The 22,995-nt window shown below is 37.8% G+C and overlaps 1 protein-coding gene and 3 non-coding genes across 8 annotated transcripts; all 4 read right to left on the reverse strand.

Annotated features, from left to right (window-relative positions):
- Positions 1–1,965: 1,965 nt before the first annotated feature.
- KANSL2 (KAT8 regulatory NSL complex subunit 2) lies at positions 1,966–22,360 on the reverse strand. 5 transcript variants are annotated; one of them, XM_090273084.1, is made up of 10 exons: positions 22,279–22,360; positions 21,494–21,752; positions 20,591–20,769; positions 20,064–20,178; positions 12,621–12,784; positions 12,225–12,391; positions 11,296–11,392; positions 7,474–7,625; positions 3,350–3,469; positions 1,966–2,672 (listed from the first exon to the last, which is right to left on the reverse strand). In XM_090273084.1, exons 2-10 carry the CDS (start codon positions 21,742–21,744, stop codon positions 2,541–2,543), a joined length of 1,377 nt encoding a protein of 458 aa, XP_090129210.1. In that variant the 5' UTR covers positions 21,745–21,752; positions 22,279–22,360; the 3' UTR covers positions 1,966–2,540. The 5 variants fall into 5 exon arrangements, with proteins under 5 accessions (XP_090129210.1, XP_090129207.1, XP_090129211.1 ...); XM_090273081.1 differs by having other exon boundaries at positions 7,372–7,625; XM_090273085.1 differs by having other exon boundaries at positions 12,225–12,387; positions 12,617–12,784.
- LOC150011677 (small nucleolar RNA SNORA2/SNORA34 family) lies at positions 2,895–3,032 on the reverse strand. Its single transcript, XR_016511006.1, has one exon. It is a non-coding gene; the product is annotated as a small nucleolar RNA SNORA2/SNORA34 family (small nucleolar RNA).
- On the reverse strand, positions 3,990–4,121 carry LOC150011678 (small nucleolar RNA SNORA2/SNORA34 family). Its single transcript, XR_016511007.1, has one exon. It is a non-coding gene; the product is annotated as a small nucleolar RNA SNORA2/SNORA34 family (small nucleolar RNA).
- LOC150011679 (small nucleolar RNA SNORA2/SNORA34 family) lies at positions 11,071–11,207 on the reverse strand. The gene has a single exon (XR_016511004.1). It is a non-coding gene; the product is annotated as a small nucleolar RNA SNORA2/SNORA34 family (small nucleolar RNA).
- Positions 22,361–22,995: the final 635 nt, after the last annotated feature.

Raw genomic sequence — 22,995 nt, forward strand, 5'->3', positions numbered from 1 at the left:
GGAGTACGCCACCCAAATCTCAAGAGTATGTACTGCAAGCAGTTACCAGCTTCCAGCTCCCTCACCTTTACATCTACAATGTTCTCAGTCACTGTAGCAGCCTGAGGCTGCACTTCCCTCAGGCTGCCATTGTGACGGAAAACAGAAGGGGTACTAGGTCATTGGTAACATGGGAACTTCCTCCAGGGACTCCACAGTCAGCACTTTCTCAGATACAATGGACTCTTAGGCTTTCGACCAAATCCTCATGCTTTTCCTGTGCCTAATAAAAGCCAAGACCTTGGAGGAGTGGCAGCTATATGTGGCCTCAAAACTCACCAGTGCTGCTGGGTTTGCAAGATAACCATCAAAATTTCTGGGGCACTGCCCTGGCCACATGGCTTAGTTGGTTGGAGCATTGTCCTGCACACCAAAAGGCTGCAGGTTTGGTCCCCGACTGGGCCACATATGAGAGACAACTGACCGATGTTCCTCTCATATTATCTTTTTCTTTCTCCCTCTCTAAAAATTAATAAACATACCCTCAGGTAAGGATTAACATTTTTTAATTTCTGGGGTGCTGGTTCCCTGGCCTCCACTTCCCCTCCCCTATCCCAGAAAAGTGCTCATGGGCCTGTTAATTTACAAAACAATCACCTTGAGTGATGAGTGGGTGCTAGTGGTTTGTAGGTAATTTACAGATGCACAAGTAATGTTTCTCTTGTGTAAATAGTATAAAAATACCAGACAAGAATGCAGTGGAAACCACAAACGAAGAGTATACTGCAAGACCTATGTGAGACCTCAATAATTCATCTGAGATGAACCATCAGATGAATTTCAACCATTCTGTGACTATAAATATTTCAACTAAAACCAAAGTCATGGTGTAAGTCAGCCATTTTCAAATGGTATGCTACAGGAATTTTTAAAACATTCAACACCTGACTCTTTAGTCAGAGGCACTGATAGCCTTGGTTCCCATGCCATGCCCCCTCCCCCCACCCACCTGTAGCTGCCTGGGAGTTCCCCATGATAGTGGGGTACATCAACCCGAGTTCCATTTGGCCTTGATGAGCCCTAGACTCACAGCTGCGAGATAACAACTGAATTCAAGTTTCTTTTTTTCTTCCCCCTATAAAACAGCCTCTCCTTCCCTAGGACCCTGGAGTCGGGCCATTCGTGGCACAGCTTCCTCCCTGCTTGCTAATTTCCCTCAAATAAACTTTTCTTCTGCTCGCTGCCTCCTCATGGTTCTGAGCGACACCATTCTTACACTGACCTTTGCCCTTAGATTGTCAAATAAAAAAAATGACAACAGCCAACCAGTGCGAATGATTCAAAATTATGTTGTTTTTTTTGTCAGACTGGCAAAAAATATTTGTGTGCCATAAAATTTTAGTCATTAGTTTATGTAACACTAGATGAAAAAGGCTGAAAATCACTGGTTTAACTTTATATAAACTTTTCTCTGTTCCTCAGTTTGGTTCTTATAGGAGGTAATCTTTTGGCCTCCTTGTCACAATGCATTATAATAGACAACTTCTAGCACAGGTAACTTTACCCTAACTCAATTTCTCTATTTTATCTCTACCCTTAGATTCATCAAAATGATCTTGACAATTTATGCCTGTGATCTAGCATCAGACCCAATTTCTCTGGGAGTTATGTTTATGTATATGCATTTCTAGCCCTATTGATTTGTTAAATGATAATCAGGCACTGTGAGACAGACATGGGAGTGGGAAGAGGGGGCACAGAGGAGAGTCAAAAGAAAGCTATTTGGACTTTAATAAGGAGGTCCCACCCCTTTCCATTTACTTCTAACAGCTCTTTATCTTATCCTGCAAACCAAAACCAAGTAAGTTACTGAAAATGTATTTACTTCTTGGTATGGAAATGTATCTTGTTCCATTTCTCCTTTCCCATCAGAGAAACAGCTCCCTAAGGACCCCCCAAATACAAACCAAACATTCATTCAAGTGATTGTTTTATATTTTCATAACATTTTAACATTTAATAGAAACTATATACAATAACTTCGTATGGTATTTTACATGGTAGTCACTACAGAAACTTACGTAAGTTAGAATTCTGTGGGGGGGAGGGGGATCAGATTACCCAATTAGGTGAGCGGTGAGAAAAGGCTAAACACAGGCTGTTAGATGGCAATAACCAGATATCCGGTCCATCAATACTGCGAGAGTACAGAGCTCCCACCTAAACACCTACCTGGATTTATTCTAAGACTTGGGAAATCCCCTTACAAAGATGGCTGTCCCCATAGGCAGAGTCCCAAATACTCACTGAATCCCAGCAGCACTTGCAGAATTCAACTGTCTCTCTCTTCCTTGCCCACAGTGGGAAGATACCCACAACTTTTAAACACTATTATAGTCACTTCCCCCCAAATCTGGTGTATGTTTGACTATAGCACTCAATAACCCAGAAGAAAAACAAACTAATCTGGGTTGTCCTTTAGAGAAAGATGGTCAGAAATACTTGTTTAAAGAATGGAAAACTGAAATCCTCCAAAGTCAAGTAGTTCCCAAAATAAACTGTCAGCTGACAGAAGTGTGTTCTAGCTTCCCATTTGCAGTAGCCACTCCACTTTGAGGCAATGGTGCAGAGGCTTTCTCAGCATTTCGAGATCCCTGAGATCTGCACCCGTCTCCGGCCATCTGCATCTGGCCCTGTTAAAAGAAAGTCATTTTGGTTACAAATTCATTTATTGCAGTCTGAAGCATGAATCTGGCTTATCAATGCCCACGTATCACAGCAATAAGAACAGACAGCAGAAATAAAGTAACTTTGGGCAGTTGTTCTTCCCCATACTTAACTGTCCCTGACTCTTAAAGACAGAAGTCATTACTTGAAGCATTCCTGAGGCTCTCCCAATGGGAGAGAGAGCTGTGGGTTGTTTCTTCCAAATGAAACAAGCCATTCTGTGCTGAGTTTCCAGAACAACCAACAGATCACAGGAAGACAGTCCTTTGGGCCTCTGCTTGAAACCAACAGCTACAGTATAACTGCTGGTCTTCAGTCAGGGCCATTCAAATCCCTCCCAAGGCTCAGGGAAAGAAACCATATCACATTGCTTATCCTTACCCTAAGACGAAAGCAATTTCAGTGCTGAACTCTCCCTTAAAAGGAACGATTTACCTAGATTCCTTGTCTAGTTAACTAAATAAATTTGTGTCTGCTGAGATATGAGAACCAGGGGTTCTCTCTATGGGCCATCTGGGGAACCTTTACAGCCTGTGTGATGACAACCCCACTCCCCAGGAGTACATGCCAGCACAGCCAGCAGGGAACCTCTGCCTCGCAGCGTAACATGAGGGAAACCTGGCTGGGGTCGTTCATCACTTGCCAAAATATCCACTGGAACTTCAGCGGTGTCTTTGACTGAATGATCTTCAAGGGTTAGTGAAGGATCAAAAAGCAAGGGTGAAGGAGGACACTGCATACTGTCACCCACAACATCCAAGTCCTAGGAAAAGAAAGAGAAAAGCCTATCAGCAATACCAAGGGAACCAATTAGCTAAAGTTGCCATGTTTCAACAAACCACAAAGCAATTTTCCCATACTTCCCTTATCCCTTTGCCTACTCTGAATCAAAACTTTCCCATAATGTCCAAAAAATGGAGTAAGATTCAAAAGCACTAAGAATTCTTTCTTGCTGCCAAGTATAAAGCACAGATCACAACAGCAGTTTTAAAAAAACATGTTTTTTTCAATCAGCACAACTGCAAATTAAACTGGAATATTGTCTTAAAATATTGGACGAGATTGCTTGATTAATGCCCTAACAGCCACAAGGCAAGCCAGTGAGCAAAAGAGGAAAAGAGAGAGAAGAGAGAAATGAGGAAGAACAAAAAACTCAGTCCCTCTTAATGGCTACAAAATACTATTTTGGTTAAGTCCCTATGCCCACAGAGTAAGTTCCTGATTCTTAAACTTAACACAGTCCAATTGCTCTGTTAAAAAAAAAAAAAAAAATATTCTACAGGCTATGTTTCTTCTAATTGAATTGGTCATTCCAACTGGGGTCCTGAATGGCCAACAGACTATAGGAAGACATTGATCTTGGCTCCTGTTGAAACCAATAGCTAAATAAACCACTGGTCTTGATTCAGGGCCTGAAGCGTTGCAAAGGTTTAGATGATGTGTAAAAGAAACTTTCAAGTCACCACTTTCTAAGAGGCTACTCTCAAACTCTCCTGCCGAAGAGTGAAAATTACCCAAGGGTTTGTACTTCCCTATGCCCAACTCACTTTATAGAGGCTCTATATTTCCAGTAATCTAATTTCACAAGGAGCTCACTTAGCTCTATGCCTTTAAATAAATCTTAAGAGTTTGAAATCCTTTCCCTTTCTTTGGTGTGCAAATCACCAAAAACAGAAATTACATCTTCAAAATAATTGAGATTAAAAAAAAAAAAAAAAAAGAACGTAAGTAAAGAATATTGGAATTAAAGCTGCTCAATTTAAGCAGAAACCCAGGGAAAGGGATATAGTCAGCCACCTAACTACCTAACATTCACTTCAGGTGTGTAATGTTCAGACTTCTGTAATATCCACAGAAACCCATGTTCTCACATGGTTAAGACAGTAAACCATTTTCTTCAATTATTCTACTATGCACAATTATGATATGAGAAATTAACTTGGAAATTAAAAGAACCAATTTAAGTGTTGAGGCAAAAGGTTTCGAAGTCTCAAGATGACAATGGTGTAGAAATGTTTTCAAAGAAAAATAGATATTGAAAAGGCTTTTCTCACATATTCAGTGTTGTCTGTTACAAGAATTAAAATTGGGGAAAGGATCCTAAAATGAGAGAGGAAAAAACAATCAGCAGAAATGCCTACCATAACAGGAATGTTTAGAGACACAAGCATCAAAACATTTTAAGAGAATCCATTTTTGTTTTGCTCTCAAAAACCACACACACACACACACACACAAAGAAAGCAAGCTCAAAGTAACAGGATTAAGTTATTAGGTTGTTATTTGCCAAACATCCTTGGATCAAAGCACAGAATACAGACAAGTGTAACATCCAGAATGAAAGGCTGAATTTTTACCCATAGTAATAGCTCATACCTGACCCTCCCATGAGAAAAATTATTAACAAGTTAAAGAAATGATATCTAAGAACACATGTAACAAAATTGTTTGGTGATATTCATATAATTAAGAAATTGTGCCCTGGCTGGTGTGGCTCAGTGGACTGAATGCCGGCCTACAAACCAAAGGGTCATTGGTTTGATTCCCAGTGAGGGCACATGCTTGGGTTGCAGGCCAGGTCCCCAGTTGGGGGTGTGCAAGAGGCAACTACACATTGAAGTTTTTCTCCCTTTCTTTCTCCCTCCCTCCCCCTCTCTCTAAAAATAAACAAACAAAATCTTTAAAACAGAAAAAGAAAAAATTGTTTTTTGCTGGCAAAATTTTATAACAACATACAAGATTTTGTGGGAAGACAAAAATCCTTTTCTAAAACTAAATTTTGTTTCAACATTTTCTGGAGAATTTTCACCTCCAAAGATTAAGAATAAAACTACTTTTTAATGACCAATGCGGTTCATCAGAAGTACATTAATATGAATGCAAGAGATTACCAATTACAAATAGCAGATTGTCATTTTTTTTTTTTCAGATTGTCATTTTTACCTCTAACAAAGATTCATCTTAAAAACCCATTGGATTCTCAAAAGTAAGGTTTTTTCTCATATATTCTTTTAGAAATCCATGCCAAAAGTAAGAAGATTCAACAACACATATTATTAAATTTTTCTTTTAAGAGTCCTAAAATGTCATTTTTTGCCTAATCACAATTTACAATCTCTAATATTTTGTGTAAATATTCTCCAAAGAGAAAACAAAAATATAAACTTCAAATATATTGGAACAGTCACATTTTATTAACTCTAGATTATCAAAGGTTTGAGAAAGAAAACATTGTTTAAAACTAACATGGCAAAAATAAGCGAAAGGGGAAAAGCAAATGATCAAAACAGAAATGGCTCTGGAAATTATAAAATGACAAACATTAATAACCTAGTACATCTATATAAAACACATGCTAGTTTTTACATATGTACATTAATATTTGAGTAGAATTTGGTGATGCAGTGGTTATTAGGTGTTTAGATTCTATAAAGCTTCTCATGTTACTAAGTTTTAGAAATAAAGGCACCCCTCTGGGTTTTCTTCACATGTAAAACAAAGGGAGTAGACAAAAATCTGTCCTTCGCAATCTAGGGTTACCTAATCACTCTTCAATGTAATCTCAGTGTTAAAGTTTGAGACACATTAGTGTATATAAACTCTAAATCTTCTCTAGTTCTCATATTCTATCAATCTGTGTAAAAGAAACTTTTTAGAAACTTAAAAGAACTATAATCAGGATTATAACAAAAATTGTATTATGAATGAATAAAAATTGTTTATTATGCCTGTATATTGTATATAACCCCCAAAACGGAGGAGAGATTATGGAAAAAATTGCCATCAGTTTAATGCCATTTTTCTCCCCGTTATTACCCTGACCTAGTGTATCTTTTTTTAGTATATCTTGAGCCACCCAAACCTTGCTTCTACCCTCGGCAAACAATCTCGCAACCTATACTGAATTTTCCATTTAGATTTGTCCCCTTAAACATGTCACGGTTATATATAAGACACCTCTATTCTGAAATGCAAAAGACTTATCTTCAGAATAATGAAGACCTTTATCCAGAAGATTAAGCAAAATGCCAAGACAGAGATGGAATGTCAACTGATCCCTAGTCAAACAGTAGGGTAGTGCTAATTAGGGAAACAAATAAAATCTGAGCTGGGTTTATGGGTTGGGACCCATTGAAGAACAAGTGAGAAAGGCAGAGTAGTATAGACACTTAGAGGGCTATAAACGTCAATACTCAGGGAGATCAGCGTTGCTCTAGGCCATTCACAACAGAATATGTAATAACATATCAAAACTAAAAACAGTAACCAGAGATAAGTTTAATTTATTGGGACATACGTTAATCTGAAAATGAAGCTGCTTACTGTCGAGAGTAGAGATATTAGAACTCGTTGGTATTATTAAAATTCTAGTGAATCACTCACCTTGTGGACCGGTACCAAATTTCCTGGCTACACCAAATCCAACCATAACCTTGACTTTCCAACTTCCCTTAGTTTACAGTTTCCCTTATCATTCTCTCAGAAAAACTTCTGCCAATTTAAACTGTCAATAAATGAATATGCTATCATACACATACAACCATGCTTATTATCATTTCAAAAACTTTATAAAATCTCCTGACCACAGGAGACTAACCTATTCTCACCATTAATAAAGAAGGCCTTGCCTCAAGGGCAAACCAGAGCAGAGCTTCTCTAACTTACATCACTGAACTCCAGAGGTAAACTCTCAGTGGGCTGAAGCTCAGCAGCACTCAAGTACAGATCCATTGGGCCGGCTTCCAGATCGTCTGGCACAGACAGTACCTGCTCGGGCTTATACATCTGAGGAGGCAACTGGAAATGCAGTGGGCAGCAGGGATCCTCAGAGAGGCTTACAGGAACTGGTTTGTTGCAGGGTACCTCTTCAGACCCCTGGCAGCATTTGAAGAGAACCTGATTCATGTCCTGACAAATATCTGTAGAAAAATGGTCAAGGGAAATAAAAAGGATCTATGGGAGGTACAGAATAGAGGAGGAGTCTGCCATGTAAAACTCAAGGTCTGGACTCCACAAGATAACTGGTTACATTTGATACGGAACCAAATGCAGTTAGCAGTTTTTCTAATTCTAGATCTAACAGTAATTTAAAACTAGCCCCCAACCTCCATTTCAAAATCCTAGTCATTTAAACTAGAAGCATTAACTCGTCTCCCTTATCAAGTCAAACACAAAACATTTGAAAATACAGTGCTAAGCAAACAGCAATAGCAATCCTAGGAGTCTACACTAATTCAGAAGAAACATGTCAAGACAAATCAAATAGCTTAGAGTCCTCTACTAACTCCTTCCAAGAGTCAAAAGATACAAAGTCGTCTCTGCTCCATTAAGCAGGTTGGCAAAAATTTTGCAAAATCTTTTTGAACCTTGTTTCCAAAATGTGTATTGTTTAAAACAGCAGGACTGGAGAAAATGAAAACGCTAGTCTGACCACACATTTCTACTTCTCCACAGACCAACTTCCCAATGACATATTTTTTATCATATATTTATCTATATTCACACAAAGTAAATATAAAAACGTGTCAAAAAAAAAGAAAGAAAGCGCTAGTGATAGTGACTAGCTATCATATCCTGAAAGAAAGAAAAAATATATTTCCATACCCTTTTTTGGGGGGCGGGGGGGTGGTGTTAGCATAGGGGAGTCTCATGTTATTATCCCAAAGAGAAAGGGAAGAAGATAATTTTGTTAATGAAAGTCCATGGGAAGAAAGTACTCCAGGAATGCTCCAGCTCTAACAGGATAGCCAATACTAAGGCTAGAAGCAGAAAAGGGATATTATTTCCAAATAGACAAAGCAGCTCTGCAGGATGAATCAAAATTCAAATCATGATTAGAGAAAATAACAAAATTTTAGTTCAGGTTACTCCAGAAAGCACATTTTACTTCAGTGTTGTCATTTCTGAAAATCTTAATTGCATGGTTATTTTCCTATTATTTCAAATTCTGGCTTATTTTTAAGTTAACAAAGCACAACTGTCTATAAACTGATTGTATCCAGGATTAGTGAATGTCACCTGTAATTGGAAAATAAATTAAAAAAAATAAAATTATAAGGTAAATTTTATAAACTAAAAAATCTAATTAGCATATTATAATTTTTAAACCAAATAAAAATTATTGAATAAACTCATTTCTTTCAATCCATTACTCTGAGATGGGGCTTCACAACCTTGGCACTAATTTAAAACCAGTGATTTAAAACTAGTCCCCAACCTCCTATGCATTGTAGGGTGTTCAGTGCATTCCTGCCATTTACCCACTAGATGTCAGTAGCATCCCCATTCTAGTTATGACAAGCAAAAATGTCTCCACATTGATAAATAGGACAAAATGATACCCAGTTAGAATCTATACTCTAAAGAAAGAATAAAAATAGTACAAACTAAACAAATATTTCTTGAATGGAAATGACTGAATGAACAAACATGAATCTAATGGGAACACAGTTTCTATGTGCTTAAAAAGCCCAATTTCAAATAACTAATATTAAAATGTTAATCCATTAAAATTAAATGTTTAATCAAAACTTTTTCATGGAATTTAAAGGACTTTCACAAGCCTATTCCACATATCCTGGAAAAACCTTCCCCTCATCCTCTCCACCCCGCTTCCTCTCAGATGGGAACAGAGAAAAGAAGGGAATGGCTGACCTACAACTAGAGTCTGTGTCCTTCACTTTCAGTCCAGTGCTGTCTCCATTAGACCACAGTAAAGAGTTAACAGGTCACCACTGGCAGTGGCATCTTTCTCTGGTATGAGGACTTAAGGAAGGGTAAGTGACTTAAGCAACTATGGAGTGGAAAGGAAAAGAGCATAAAAGAAAAAACATTTCCCTCCTCTTCAAATATGTTTCATTTTCAACTTTGCTTTTTAAAATATTAATATTCTAATAAACTATGTGAGTCTAGTACTATAAGAAGTCTAAAATACTCCTTAATACTGGTAAACTGGGTTACCTTTTGCCTTATAAAGTAATTCAAACTCACTTAAGAAAACCTGAGAAGTACAAAGCAGAGGGAAAAGGGCATTCATAACCCCAGCATCCAAAAACAGTCACATGTCTACTACACTCCCTTCCCACTAATTTAGTTCCATGTAGTTAAAACATATTCTACAGAATCCCATATCCTATTTTTGTTATAACCAAATGTTTTCCCATGTCATTCATCAATTTTGTTAAATGTTTTTTTTCCCACTTCTTTTAAGTATATTTTGATTATATTGTTACAATAGTTCCATAAATGTTTAATAACAGAACATATTATGTTTCTTCCTCCCCATCTCTAATAATTTTAAGACAGTTCCCAATTAGAGAAATGTTATATAATACTGGTCTGCACTTAATTATCTCCTTCAAATAAATTCCCAGAGGTGCTATTATCATATCAAAGAATGTGAATATTACCAAATTGCTTTATAAAAAGCCTGTACTTTATATTCCTACTGGCAGCATTTAGATGGCCCATTTCACCATACCGTCACCAACTTCTGAAATTCACTTATTAAATACCATATATAAGTACTAAATTTCTAGATTAAAACTGGTTTTATTACCTATTTTATTTATAATAATAAGCACTATTCGACATCAGCTCCTTCTATATTTAAATCTGTCCAAAGATAGCCTTTGCCCAATTATGTTAGCATTTAACCGGTTTTTAATTACTTTGCACAAGCATTTTATATAAGAACAATAACCCTTTAGCAGACATTAGTTGCAATAATAAATTGATAAAATATTTGATAAAAAGAATAGAAAAAAATCAGTATTCCTTTCAAAAGACCAAGGGAAGGTTCTCCTCTTCCTATTGAAAAAAAATATCCTTTTTACTTTCCAAATATGCTTTCATTCCTTGCCAGGTAAATGAAATCCAGCAGGATTTATGCCTTTCATATATTAAAGATCATGCTGAACAAAGGCTTTTACAGTGAAAGTAACTTTCTCAATCAATGTCCATAATAAAGATGTACTTTCACAATAAACAAATAGTTCAAAAAGTTTTGTGGCCTGATAATAAATGCAGTTCCACAGCAGAATCAAAAGATGCTATGATGGTTCAAAGGCAAATTAACTAGGGTGTCATCTTCCCATTTTTCTAAGCAGAAAGTTTCCCATTTGGAAGAAGTCTAAAAACACAAGCTAGAGCCCTGACCACACAAAAGGGTAATGCTCGAAGATAGCTGCGAGTTCAGAAGTGTCCTATTGTTGTTGGTAGAAAACTTGCAGTAATTTTTTTTATAATAACTTGATAGTATTATAATTCTAAGAAACAGGTTAAAATCAGGGATCTCTGTATTTTGGAATCCCAGTATTAACTGACTGCCAATAAGTATTAGCCCACACCTATTACCAATGACTCAGATGTTTCTTTCTAATGAATTGACCATTACATTTCCTAAGTTCTGAAATGGCCAACAGACCATAGAAAGACATTTCTTTAGGCTCCTGCTTGAAACCAGCAGCTTCAGTAAACTGCTAGCCTTGATTCAGGGCCAAAGGAAAACAAAGACCTTAAATTAAGCAAACTATCAGTTTCCCAATGGCCTTTAGTCTAGCTAGCAAACTGAACAAAGTAAAAAGATACGGGTAAGGCAGTGTCTGGTCATTGGAAGAGACTGATTAGAACAACGAACATCATCCACAAAGGCCAAGCACCTCTGACTGGAACGAGTGGTATGGGCCTAAAATGGAAAAAAAAATGTAAGTCAAAAAAACAATCAATCAAAAACCAACTAACCCACAAAAAACATAACCAATTATCTATGAGAATACTTAGCTAGAATATGTAAGAAAGTTAGATCTTTAAAAGCTAGAAAACCCAACATTTAAATTTATTCACCAATACTATGTAAAAGGAAAAATTTTAATTTCATGCAAATGAGTCAACCCTAATTTGAATTTTACTTCTCCATATTATGAAAATGTGAAATGAACTAATGATTTTAAACTATTTTATCTTCTAGCAGACACTTTCCAAATTTTAATCTTATGTGGAATCTCAAAAACATAAAAGTGAAATTACTCTTATTGAAGCAGAGACCAAGGGCCTAAGAAACAAATTTAAGAGTGATCACTAATTCCACTTCCTATCAACCTTACTTCATTAACATTCATTGCTCCTATTTTACTACCTATTTTCCTGCCTTCTAAAATAAGATTCCCAAGGAACTTGGGCTTAACCTGTGCCTATTTCTGAACTAATGAATTTCTAAACTAATGAATTTCTGAACTAATGAATTTCTGAACCAAAGAACTGAGAACTCTATGGCAGCCCCTCAATTTGCAGATGAGAACAGAGGCCCAGAAAAATTACCAGTGCAGGCACAGAACTGGTCAGAAGGGAACTGAGACTAAAACCCATGTCTCCAGACTTCCAGATAGTGCTCTTTTCAACAGCCCCACATCCAATAAGTCAGATGTCAGAGCCAAGACTGTACAACAGTGCTTTGACAATTACCCTAACTTTACAAATAAAGCAAATGTATACACCTTAGAAGAATATACACAAATTACCTGTTGGGCAGCACCATCTGTGGCCAGCATTCTGCGTTCCTTCAGCTGCCTGTGTAGTAAGGCTTCCACTCCATAGCGCTGACGATACCTCCGAAGACATTTTAGACGCTTTAAGTTCTCTCGTTCTTTGGCCAAAAGTCCCTCTGGGCCAGTCAGGAGACTACTACCTGGAAACACACAGTCAGGATGTTATCTGCCAAGCAACCAATTAAGGGCTCATCTCCAAATTAACAAAAAGTAAACAAAAAAATCGTGGGCCATAAGATAGGCACTTTCAAAAGCACATTTTCCTCCACTACAGATACCAGCACAGAGATAAGTATAAGTCTAACTACTAATAACATGTGGGTACACATGTTGAAGCTCCAATGTTATTGGAACTAGCATAAAACTTGCCTAGAGCTTCGTGTTCCACTTTGCGATTATGTAAGTAACGTCGCTTCTTTTCTTTGAGCAGATGCTGAAGCCGTTTAAACTGATCAATGTATAAAGACTGTAAACGAATTAGTTTCTCACGCATAATCAGGGCCACCTCTTCGGCTGTGTAGACTCCAGCATGTCTGGAATAGAAAATTCAGCAAAGCATAAGAAAACACAACAATAAAACCTAAGCTTAAAGAGAAAAAAGGGTAGATATTAGACATTATTAATAAGTAATCAAGTGCTGAGGCAATCACCTTATTAACAGCAACCTTTCCACACATTTTACCATTCAAGTTGTTATTAAAAAAGAAAGAAAATCTCCAAGAATGAATATTAATGTATGATATCACAATATGAGGAAAGGAAGATATCTCATTATTTTTCCCAGTTATTGCATTGTGTTTAAAAAGAAAATATAGAACACTCAAAATTTTTATTAATCTACATCTTATTTCATCTAATACAGAAAAATCACTTGTCAGGACAACCTATAAGTATTTAATTTATTGTAGCATGCATCTTAATATATTTTAAAGTACAAAAGATAAAAAATTACACCACACAATTTAAAAATACTCCTATAAAAAAATTACATTCCTATATTGGAGCTTACCTACATCAGCCTTCAAACACTGGTCACAATGGCTAATCACTGTCCTCAGCTCATTTTCTTGATTATTCTCAAAATATAGTACCCTGGGTTAAACCTAATTATCAAAAATCTAGATGACCCACATCAACTTTCTTAAATTTTGCTGTCAATTATAAATTAATAGTGACTAATGAGGTTATAAAGAAACTCAAAATTAAAATATTAACCGCAAATTTAGAAGATTTTTGGTTCTATTTGTCTTGTATGATCATTATACAACAGAAAAAGCAAGCTTGCTATATACTCAAACTTGGTATTTTCGTATTTTGACTCAGAAAAAAATTATCTACTTTATTTAATAGACAACACAAATTATATATTTAAGACTAATTTTAAATCCAAAAATTATGCTTTCTTTAAAAATTAGCTGTTAAGTCACTGAAACACAGAGAATAAAATTATTAACTTTAGAACGGAACGCAAGTAACCTCCGCCACAACTTTTTTCTTAAATATAAACAGGAGCCAATAGCGCCTGTGTAGAGAAGTATTGTATAACTACAAAGTACTCTGAAGTAAAAATAAATGAACAGACATTAAGAACAGAAACATGAACAGAACCAGCAAATTACAGAAATGACAAAACCCAAGATTATCAGAAAATGTGAAAAGGTTTTGAAACTAATGTCTAAACAAGGTGACTAGGTTCTGTCTCCAGGAAAATGAGCTATGCCTGCATTAATATGTCTGCAATCCTAAAATATGGAGGCCTTAGCCTAAGTATCAAGTTTATTAAAATGAAATCAATTTCACTATACCCCATCAGAAGAGAATTTAACCAATGGTTTGAGAACTAGAATTTACAAATGGGAAGACACTACAATTAGAATTTACTACAAATCAAATGGGGGGATAGGGGGATGAACACTCTGACTAATATGAATTTCTAGCTCATGTGACAAATGAGTCATTTATTTAAATATGGATGTTTGAGACATTCATAGATAGTTGTACAATACTAACTCTCCTTGCTCTGACATGCACAAATATAAGTCAAGGTTTTCTGTTTTTGTTTTCTTACATCCTCACCCAAGGATATGTTTATTGATTTGAGAGAGAGAGAAACAGCAATGTGAGATATCAATTGGCTGCCTCCTGTACGTATCCCGACAAGGGATTGAACCTGCAACCTAGGTATGTGCCCTGACCAACCTTTAGGTGTATGGGACATCACTTCAACCAAGCCAGGCAGGGCAAAAAGTCAAGGTTTTAATGTTAAGAATTCATTTTCAAGAAAGAAGCTTCCAGTCAAGATGGAGTAGGTAAATGTGGTACTTGGAATCTCCCAAAATCACATCAAAATTACAGCTAAACTACAGAACTATCATTCAGAACTACCTGAAATCCAGTAAACAGAAGTCTTCCAACTAAGGATATAAAGAAACCATACAGAGGCCCTGGCTGGGTACCTCAAGTTAATTAAGAGCATCGTCCCTATATGCCAAGGTTGCTGGTTCAATGCCCAGTCAGGGCACATAGGAGAAGCAATCAATAAATGCCTAAATAAGTGGAACAACAAATCGATGTTTCTCTCTAAAAAATCAATTGATAAATAAAAAATTTTAAGGAAGACACCACACAGACTATAAGAGGGATAGAGATGCTGAACGGGCTGGTCCCACACCCATATGCAGCAGTTAAAAATCAGAAGGGATATCTCGACTGCAGAGGTTCCCCCTTAGGAGTGAGGGTCTCAGCCTTAAACCAGGCCCCTCAGCTCAGGGATCCCCAAACCTCCTGGGGTAGCAATACTTATACCAGAGAAACAGAGTTAAAAAGGCTACAAGAAAAAAAGGGACCCAGCAATTCCACTTCCGGGTATTTATCTGGAAAAAAAAAAAAAAAAAAACCCAAAATACTAAATCAGAAAGATATACATCCATATGTTCACTGCAGCATTATTTACATAGCCAAGATATAAAACAACCAAAGTGTCCATCAACAAACCAATGGATAAAGTGGTAGATAACAATGAAATATGACTCAGTCATAAAAAGAAATCTTGCCATTTGCAACATGGATGAACTTTATAGGGTATTGTGCTGTGAGGTAAATCATACAGAGAAAGAAAAATGCCATACGATTTCATTTATATGAGATCTAAAAACAAATAAACAAGCAAAACAGAAACAGACTCATAGATGCATAGAACATTTTGACAATTTTCACATGGGAGGGGGATGGTTGAAAAGGGTGAAAATTAAGAAGTACAAATTGGTAGTTACTGAATAGTCACGAGGATGTAAAGTACAGCATAAGGAATCATCAATAATACTATAATAACTATGTATGGTATCAGATGGGTACTAATTTATTGAGGTGATCACTTCACAAGTTATACATAAATGTCTAATCACTGGATTGTATTTCTAAAACTAATATAATATTCCAGCCAAGATGGAGGCCTAGACAGACACGCTGCGTCTTCCTCCACAACTACAAAAGAATACAACTACCTCAAAACTAGACAACCAGAAGTTCCAGAAAATCAAGCATAATGGAAGTCCAACAAATGAAGATATAAAGAAGGGAAAAAAAAAAGGATATAAAGAAGAAATACTCATCCAGACAGATAGGAGGGATGGAACCAAGGCAGAGAGGATGCGGTGTGGTGGTGGCAGCAGCGGCAGGCCCACGGAAAGCAGTCACACATTTTAAAAAGTAAGGAGTGACACCTGGGGAGCATTACCAGCCCCAGACCAAACTGCACAGCTCACGATCCCAGCGCCGGGGAAAATAAATCCTCGTTGCTTCTGACTACAAACCAGTGGGGTTGGAGGAAGGGAAGAAACTGCTGGTCTCTCAGCAGAGTCTACTTGTTTAAAGGGCCCCAACGGTCCTAGAACACCCGCAGACCCACCTACTCTGGAAACAACAGCCAGGGTAACAGCTAGAGGGGCACCAGTCCCATATGGAAGTGGGAGAAGTGCCTGGAAAAGGGGCGAGTGCTGGGCAAGTGGCATTGTTCCCTCTCAGACCCCTCCCCCACATACAGCACCACAACATGGTGAAACAAGTCGCCTGTACTGATACATACCTAAGGCTCCGCCCCTTACAACATAATAGATGCAACAGAGCTACCTAAGACACAGAGGTAAACAAACATAGAAGCCTGTCAAGATGAGGAGACAGAGAAATATGGCCCAAAAGGGGGAACAGATCAAGGTTTCAGTGGGAAAACCAAGCAATGAGGATAGTCAACAGATGCAGAGTTCAAAACACTGGTGATAAAGATGCTCACAGGCTTGACAGATATGCTTAAGTATGGCAAACACATAAAAGAAAAAGTGAAGGCTATGCTAAATGAAACAAAGAAAAATTCACACTAAACCAATGGTGAAGGGAAGGAAACCGGGGTTCAAATCAATGATTTGGAACATAAGGAAGAAAAAAAACAATCAACCAGTACAGAATGAGGAAACAAGAATTGAAAAAAATGAGGAGAGGCTTAGGAACCTCTGGGACAACTTTAAACGTGTCAACATCTGAGTCACAGGGGTGCCAGAAGGAGAAGAAAAGCAAGAAATCGAAAGCTTATGTGAAAAAATAATGAAGGAAAACTTCCCCAATTTGGCAAAGGAAATAGACATACAAATCCAGGAAGCAAAGAGAGTCCCAAACAAGACAGACCCAAAAGAGGACCACAGCAAGACACATCATAATTAAAATGCCAAAGGTTCAAGATAAAGAGAATCTTAAAAGCAGCAAGAGAAAAGCAGAGAGTTACCTACAAAGCAGTGCCTATAAGACTGTCAGCTGATTTCTCAGAGGACACTTTGCAGGCAAGGGGCTGGCAAGAAGTATTCAATATGATGAAAAGGACCTACACCAAGATTACTCTACCCAGCAAAGCTATCATTTAGAATGGAAGGGCAGATAAAGTTCTTCCCAGACAAGGTGAAGCTAGGAGTTCATCATCACCAAGCCATTATTATATGAAATGTCAAAGAGAGTTACTTAAGAAAAAGAAGATCAAAACTATGAACATTAAAATGACGACAAACTCGCAACTATCAACAACCGAATCTAAAAAATAAAAACAAAATCCAGGTAAGCAAACCAGAATAGGAAGAGAATCATAGGTATGGGGATCATTTGGAGGGTTATCAGCTGGAGGGTGAAGAGGGAGATAGGAGGAAATAGTGCAGAAATTAAGAAGCATAATTGGTTGGTACAAAATAGACTGGGTGAAATTAATAATAATATAGGAAAGAGTGAAGCCAAAGAACTTATACGCATGACCCACGGACATGAACCTGGTGGGGTGGGATTGCTGGAGGGAAGGGGGAAGAGGGGTACTGGGCAGAGGGGAGCAAAGGGGAAAAAACTGGGACTACTGTAACATAATCAATAAAATATACTTTAAAAAATTAATAAATAAAACTAATATATTGTATATCAACTTTAATTGAAAAATAAATTTTTTTTTTAAAAAAGGAGTCACCTTATTTTCCATTAAACAGTGTCTTTTACTGAAGGACATTCTCCCAAATTTCTTTATTTTGATGAGAATGAAAACTCAATAACCTGAAATGATCTTTACCAAAACAAGTTCTGGTTGTTTATGTAAGTTGTATGATACAACTTTTTTCCCAAAAAGTGAAAGAAATATTTAACAATTACTCTTAAACTAAAACTTCCCCAGTATTGGATGTTGCTATAAATGAGTTTTTACGATTACTTTTTGCAAACCAATTAAGTAAATGGTTAAGAGAAATCATATAATCATATAAAGATACATACCAACAGGGAAGAAAGGCGATGCCAACAGTAACTCTAGTTAGAATAAATCTCTAATGACATCATCGTAAGTACAAAAAGTATCTTTTCTGAATCAAGCAAGTGAAAATATATGCTGTAAATCATTAATGATTCAAAAAGTGGTCCCAGTTATGACAAACACTAGCACCAAAGATGAACATTTTTAATTAAAAGCATTTCATTAAAACTTATTATTAAATACAAGGCAGTAATATGTAACCATATTAGTAAGTTACAATATGAGCAGACATTTAACTCTATTTACATTCCTAAAGATGCAAACATTTTTAAAAATAATCTCACTGCGAGAATTAAAGAAAGCCTTTTATTTCATTGCCTAATAGTAGCACATATTTAAGGTTTTATTTTCCCCTTTGGATTTTCCCTTTAGGAGAAACTGACATTAAGTACCTAGTCCTTTTAATATTTATACATCTCACAATAACTGGTATTTTGGTTTATATAGCAGTCTACTGTAAGTTAAGATTAGTATGACTGTGTCCCCTAAAGACTGATTTTCTCTAGATTACTGATAAAATTAAGTTTCTGGACTTTCAAAGCTGAGTGTTTTACCACACCAGCAGTCACTCTGTGACCCTACAGAGCATACACCTCTTCAAAGCAGCAAGTCTGGCATTTCTAGAAACACAATGAAAAATTTTTTTTAAATAAGCCTGGTATAAAGTTACTACTGTGAGAAAATCTTGCTACAAAACAAACATTCCTTTTCAAACTACTTAGTTGACCTTTCCATAAAAGTACTTCCTGAACTGCAGACTACACTGAGATTACTCAAAAGAAATAGATGAAATTACTCAGAAAATGTAACCTTAAATGACTTTTTATGAACCTCAGAATCCTATGTAATGAAGAAAACTCTAAAAAAACTGAAGTTCAACACCATCTAGTCTAGATATTCATTACCTCTCCCACTATTTACATACTTCTATCTAAACTGTTGGTGCAAAGTGTTCAGAGACAGAAGTCAAAAAGGAAGGGGGGAAAAAAACTAAACTAAACCCAACCATGAGAAAGAAATATGAGATTTTGAAATAATAATGTTTTTGTTTCTGCAGGTCCTAAGATGATCACTGGTTAAGTGAAGAGAAGAACCTTTGTAAGACATAATTCGGCTGATTACTCACTTCCTGGTTTCTAAATCAATTTCTCTGTCTTAGGCATGAAACCAAAGGAAATTCTTGACACATCTTTTTATTTTTCTTAAAAAAAAAATTCGTAACTTTGCAAAAATGTAGTTATTCAAATAAAATTATTATTATTCCTGAGGTTTAAGCCAAGACCACATTCACATCCATTTTCTCTTTTCACCCTGGCTGGGTGGCTCAGCTGGTTGGAGCATCATCCCATTCACCAAAAGACTGTGGGTTCGATTCCCAGTCAGGGAACATAGTCAGTCCCCAGTTGGCAACCTATCAATGTTTTTCTCTTTAAAAAAAAGAAAAAAAATGCCCTCTTATCTAAATGATCTAAGCATTTCTCAACCCACCTCCCACTCCTATGTCCAAGAAATTTCCTATTTTCTCCCTTATACTTTCTCATATGTAAAATTTGACGTACAAAATTTTCTCAAATTACAAGACTTCTAAAAAAGAATCAGCCCTGGCTGGTGTGGCTTAGTGGGTTGAACACCGGCCTGTGGACCGAAGGGTCACCAGTTTGATTCCCAGTCAGGGCCATGCCCTGGTGCGGGCATGTGAGAGGCAACTGATCAATGTTTCTCTAGCATGTCAATGTTTCTCTCTTCCTCTTTCTCTCTCCCTTCCCCTCTCTCTGAAAATAAATAAAACCTTAAAAAATAAATTAATTAAATAAATAAATAAAAGAATCAAATCCTGCCTTGAAGCAAGATGGTGATGATTCATGACACTTTAATTTATACTCACAAATAGCTAAACTATCTTCAACCCTCTTAGTATGCAGTACTACATTCCACATACTAACTACAGAAAATACTTAAAAGCCTTATGTGGAATTACAACTTACTTTAAGGGATCTTCTTGATCACTGTCTATGCTATCAGCTTCACTGTCAGGGTCACCTCTCCATGTCTGATCCACAGTAATGGGTTCCTGCTCCCCATCACTCCAGCTGTCTTCATCTGAGGCAAGGAAGGGAGAGGAGCCATTAAGACTTCCCACCTCTGTAACTCCACCACACAAAACTAGATTACTTAACACATTAACTCAAATTTTAAAATTGAGTGAGTTAAATATGCCCTCGAAAGGACAGGAAGTGCAATTCAAAATTATTTGTTTCCTGAAATTACCTTACCTAGCAAAGATAAGTATAAAAATAGCAATGCAGAAAATAATCATAAACTCAGGAATGTAAATCTAAGCACACACTACTTCAGAATTGGTGAACACATCAATCCTAGAATTTCACCAAACTAATAATGAATCAATGATATTGTATTATGAAGTACCATATACATTCAAGGCACTGTGCTAAACCAAAATAAGTTTTTTGTTACCTTTCCTCCTCCTTTTTTCATTCTAGAAGATCCTTACCCAGAATTCGGCTGGCTTCACTGCGACTACTTTCTGGAGTCTGAGACCCCAGCTCTGTCTTAGCATAGGAGCTCAGCTGGCACAAGAGTGTTTCGCCCACAGGCCCTGTATTGGCCTTCTTCATTTGGGCATGAAGTGCCAGGGCATTTCTGCGGGCATGCTCAGCACAGAAGGACACCCTATGGAGACAAAATATTAACATTCTATACTCAGATTCCTTCTGGAAAAAGTTCAATGATTTTTATACTCACTGATCTTTAGCCCACTTTTAGGAAATTAAAATGACCATTATCTTCATTTACAAATATTTAAAAGCCCAGTGAGGTAGGGAACAATTTAACCAGCCCAAGGTCAGCTCATCTGGTTTTACTAAAAGGAAATGCAGGTAACATAATCTAGTGCTCTATCCATCAAACGAAACATTCCAACTACAAAAATGCTGACACCTCACAACAAATCAAACAGATCCACTTTCATCTTTCAAAATTAGTTCTGGAAGGAGGATCTACATTTCACTTCAATATTAATACATAGTAGGTAATAAGATGTCACACACAATTTTAAAACCAAAAGGGTATATGCAGAATTATCTAGCCAAATCACATTTCTGCTTTGATACACCTTTGTATATAATGAAAGCTATGAAGCCTTTCCCAGAAAAACACACATTTTGCGTATTATTTAACAAGGTTCAGAAATGGCCAAAAGGGCCCATGGACGCCAGGATTAAGAAAAATCTAGAATATCCCTTTACTTTAAAGGAAAAAGATACAAAGAGATGAGCTAAGTGATCCAATTTTCATCGCTTTATTTTTTTTTGTTTTCCAAGAATATATTCATATCATACACCATTCCACTCTCACTTTAAAAGTACGAACGACAAAAGTATCTACACATATATACCCATCCTTCTTCTCAGGCTTTGGGGCAGCACAAGGGCATCTCTTCCCATTCTTGGTCGAAATGTAACTACATTGCTTGAAGGGTGCATTCTTGTCTTCAAGGATATGCTTAATGCAAAACTCCTGCCCCTCCAGACGAGGCTGCGAGCATGGGCGATGAGTGAATGAACAAGAGAGGTGCTCCTGAGATCTGGGTACTGGGGTGATCCTTCCCCTATTGGTCGGCAAGACGTGAATCCGAATCCTGTTCATACCAAAACCTGCAAGATCACACAAAAGATCAAAAAGCCTTCACCCTTGCCGAAAATTCCTCCTCCCCAATATCCGGGCAGACCGAGGAGAGTTTCTAAAGGACAGACAGAGGTCATTAGTTATTTCACCTCACCTCCACTTCTCCCTCCAGGCCATCCCCAACCCCAAACACCAGCACGCTGAAAGCAGTTTCTCAAGAACTCCCACTGAAGCAGCACGAGCAGGAAGCACCAGCGCCAGTCCCACGCGGCGACAGCAATGCCGCAGAACGGCGACCCGCCTCCGCCTCCGCCTCCCTGCACGTCGCCTTTGTCCGGCCCGCTTCAGAGCTCACTGCTGAGCCCAGCCGTTCCTCAGCTGCCCGTGCAAGCGCCATTTTGTACTAAGGCTCGGGGCACCACAGAATCTAGTTCCTAGAAACGTATAGGAGGAGAGCGACCCCGACGCTGACCGAGGCAGAGTAGCAGCTCAGAAGGGGCAAAGAGATTAAAGCAACAGCCTCACTGAAGAGACGAAAACACACCGCCATCTTACCTGTGCCGCCTCGCCGCGCCACGCCACTTGCCTTTCAGGCGCAGTCAGCCCCTGCTCACTCGGCCACACTCCTTTCCGGGCTCCCAACCGCTGATTGGCTACCGCGCTTACGGCGGTGCACCACCATTGGCAGAGATCAGCTAACTATCATGTCTGGGGGGCGGGGCCCTGAGAAAATGTGCTCCTTGGGTAGGTGAAGCAACCTGCCTGTCAGCATCCCCACCCCGGGCAGAGTGGGCGGCCCAAGCGCGGGCTGCCGTTTATGATTCTGTATTTCCACCACAGAGGGTGGCTGGATTTCCAGACCGCTGTTGGATGCTCTGTGGTCTTTCCTGCCGCTTTCTCAGCACACCTACACCACTGGTAAAAAAACAAACAAACAGACACTTGACATTGTTTATACAGGAAAAGGCCTCAGTTTTCTTTTGTGAGCAGTTCGTTTACTGAAACATTTTCTGAGTCTGGGAAATTACATACGTAACATTTAATCCTGAGAGGTAGAGGCTATTATCTCCATTTTAGAGATAACTGAGGAACAGAATAGGCTCACAAGTAGTACATGGGGGAGAGAGGTAAATTTCAACCCAGCCCTCATTCTTGATCCCTTTTTGCCCCTTAGTAAAGAGCATTGAACTGAGAATAATGGAATACGAGTTGTGGTTTAGGCCCTGATTCTCTGAAATTCTGTACAAATTCCACGCTAAATAATGCAGGTAT

The sequence above is a fragment of the Furipterus horrens genome, unplaced genomic scaffold (assembly GCF_987537825.1).
Source record: "Furipterus horrens unplaced genomic scaffold, mFurHor1.1.pri manual_scaffold_4, whole genome shotgun sequence".
NCBI lineage: Eukaryota > Metazoa > Chordata > Mammalia > Chiroptera > Furipteridae > Furipterus > Furipterus horrens.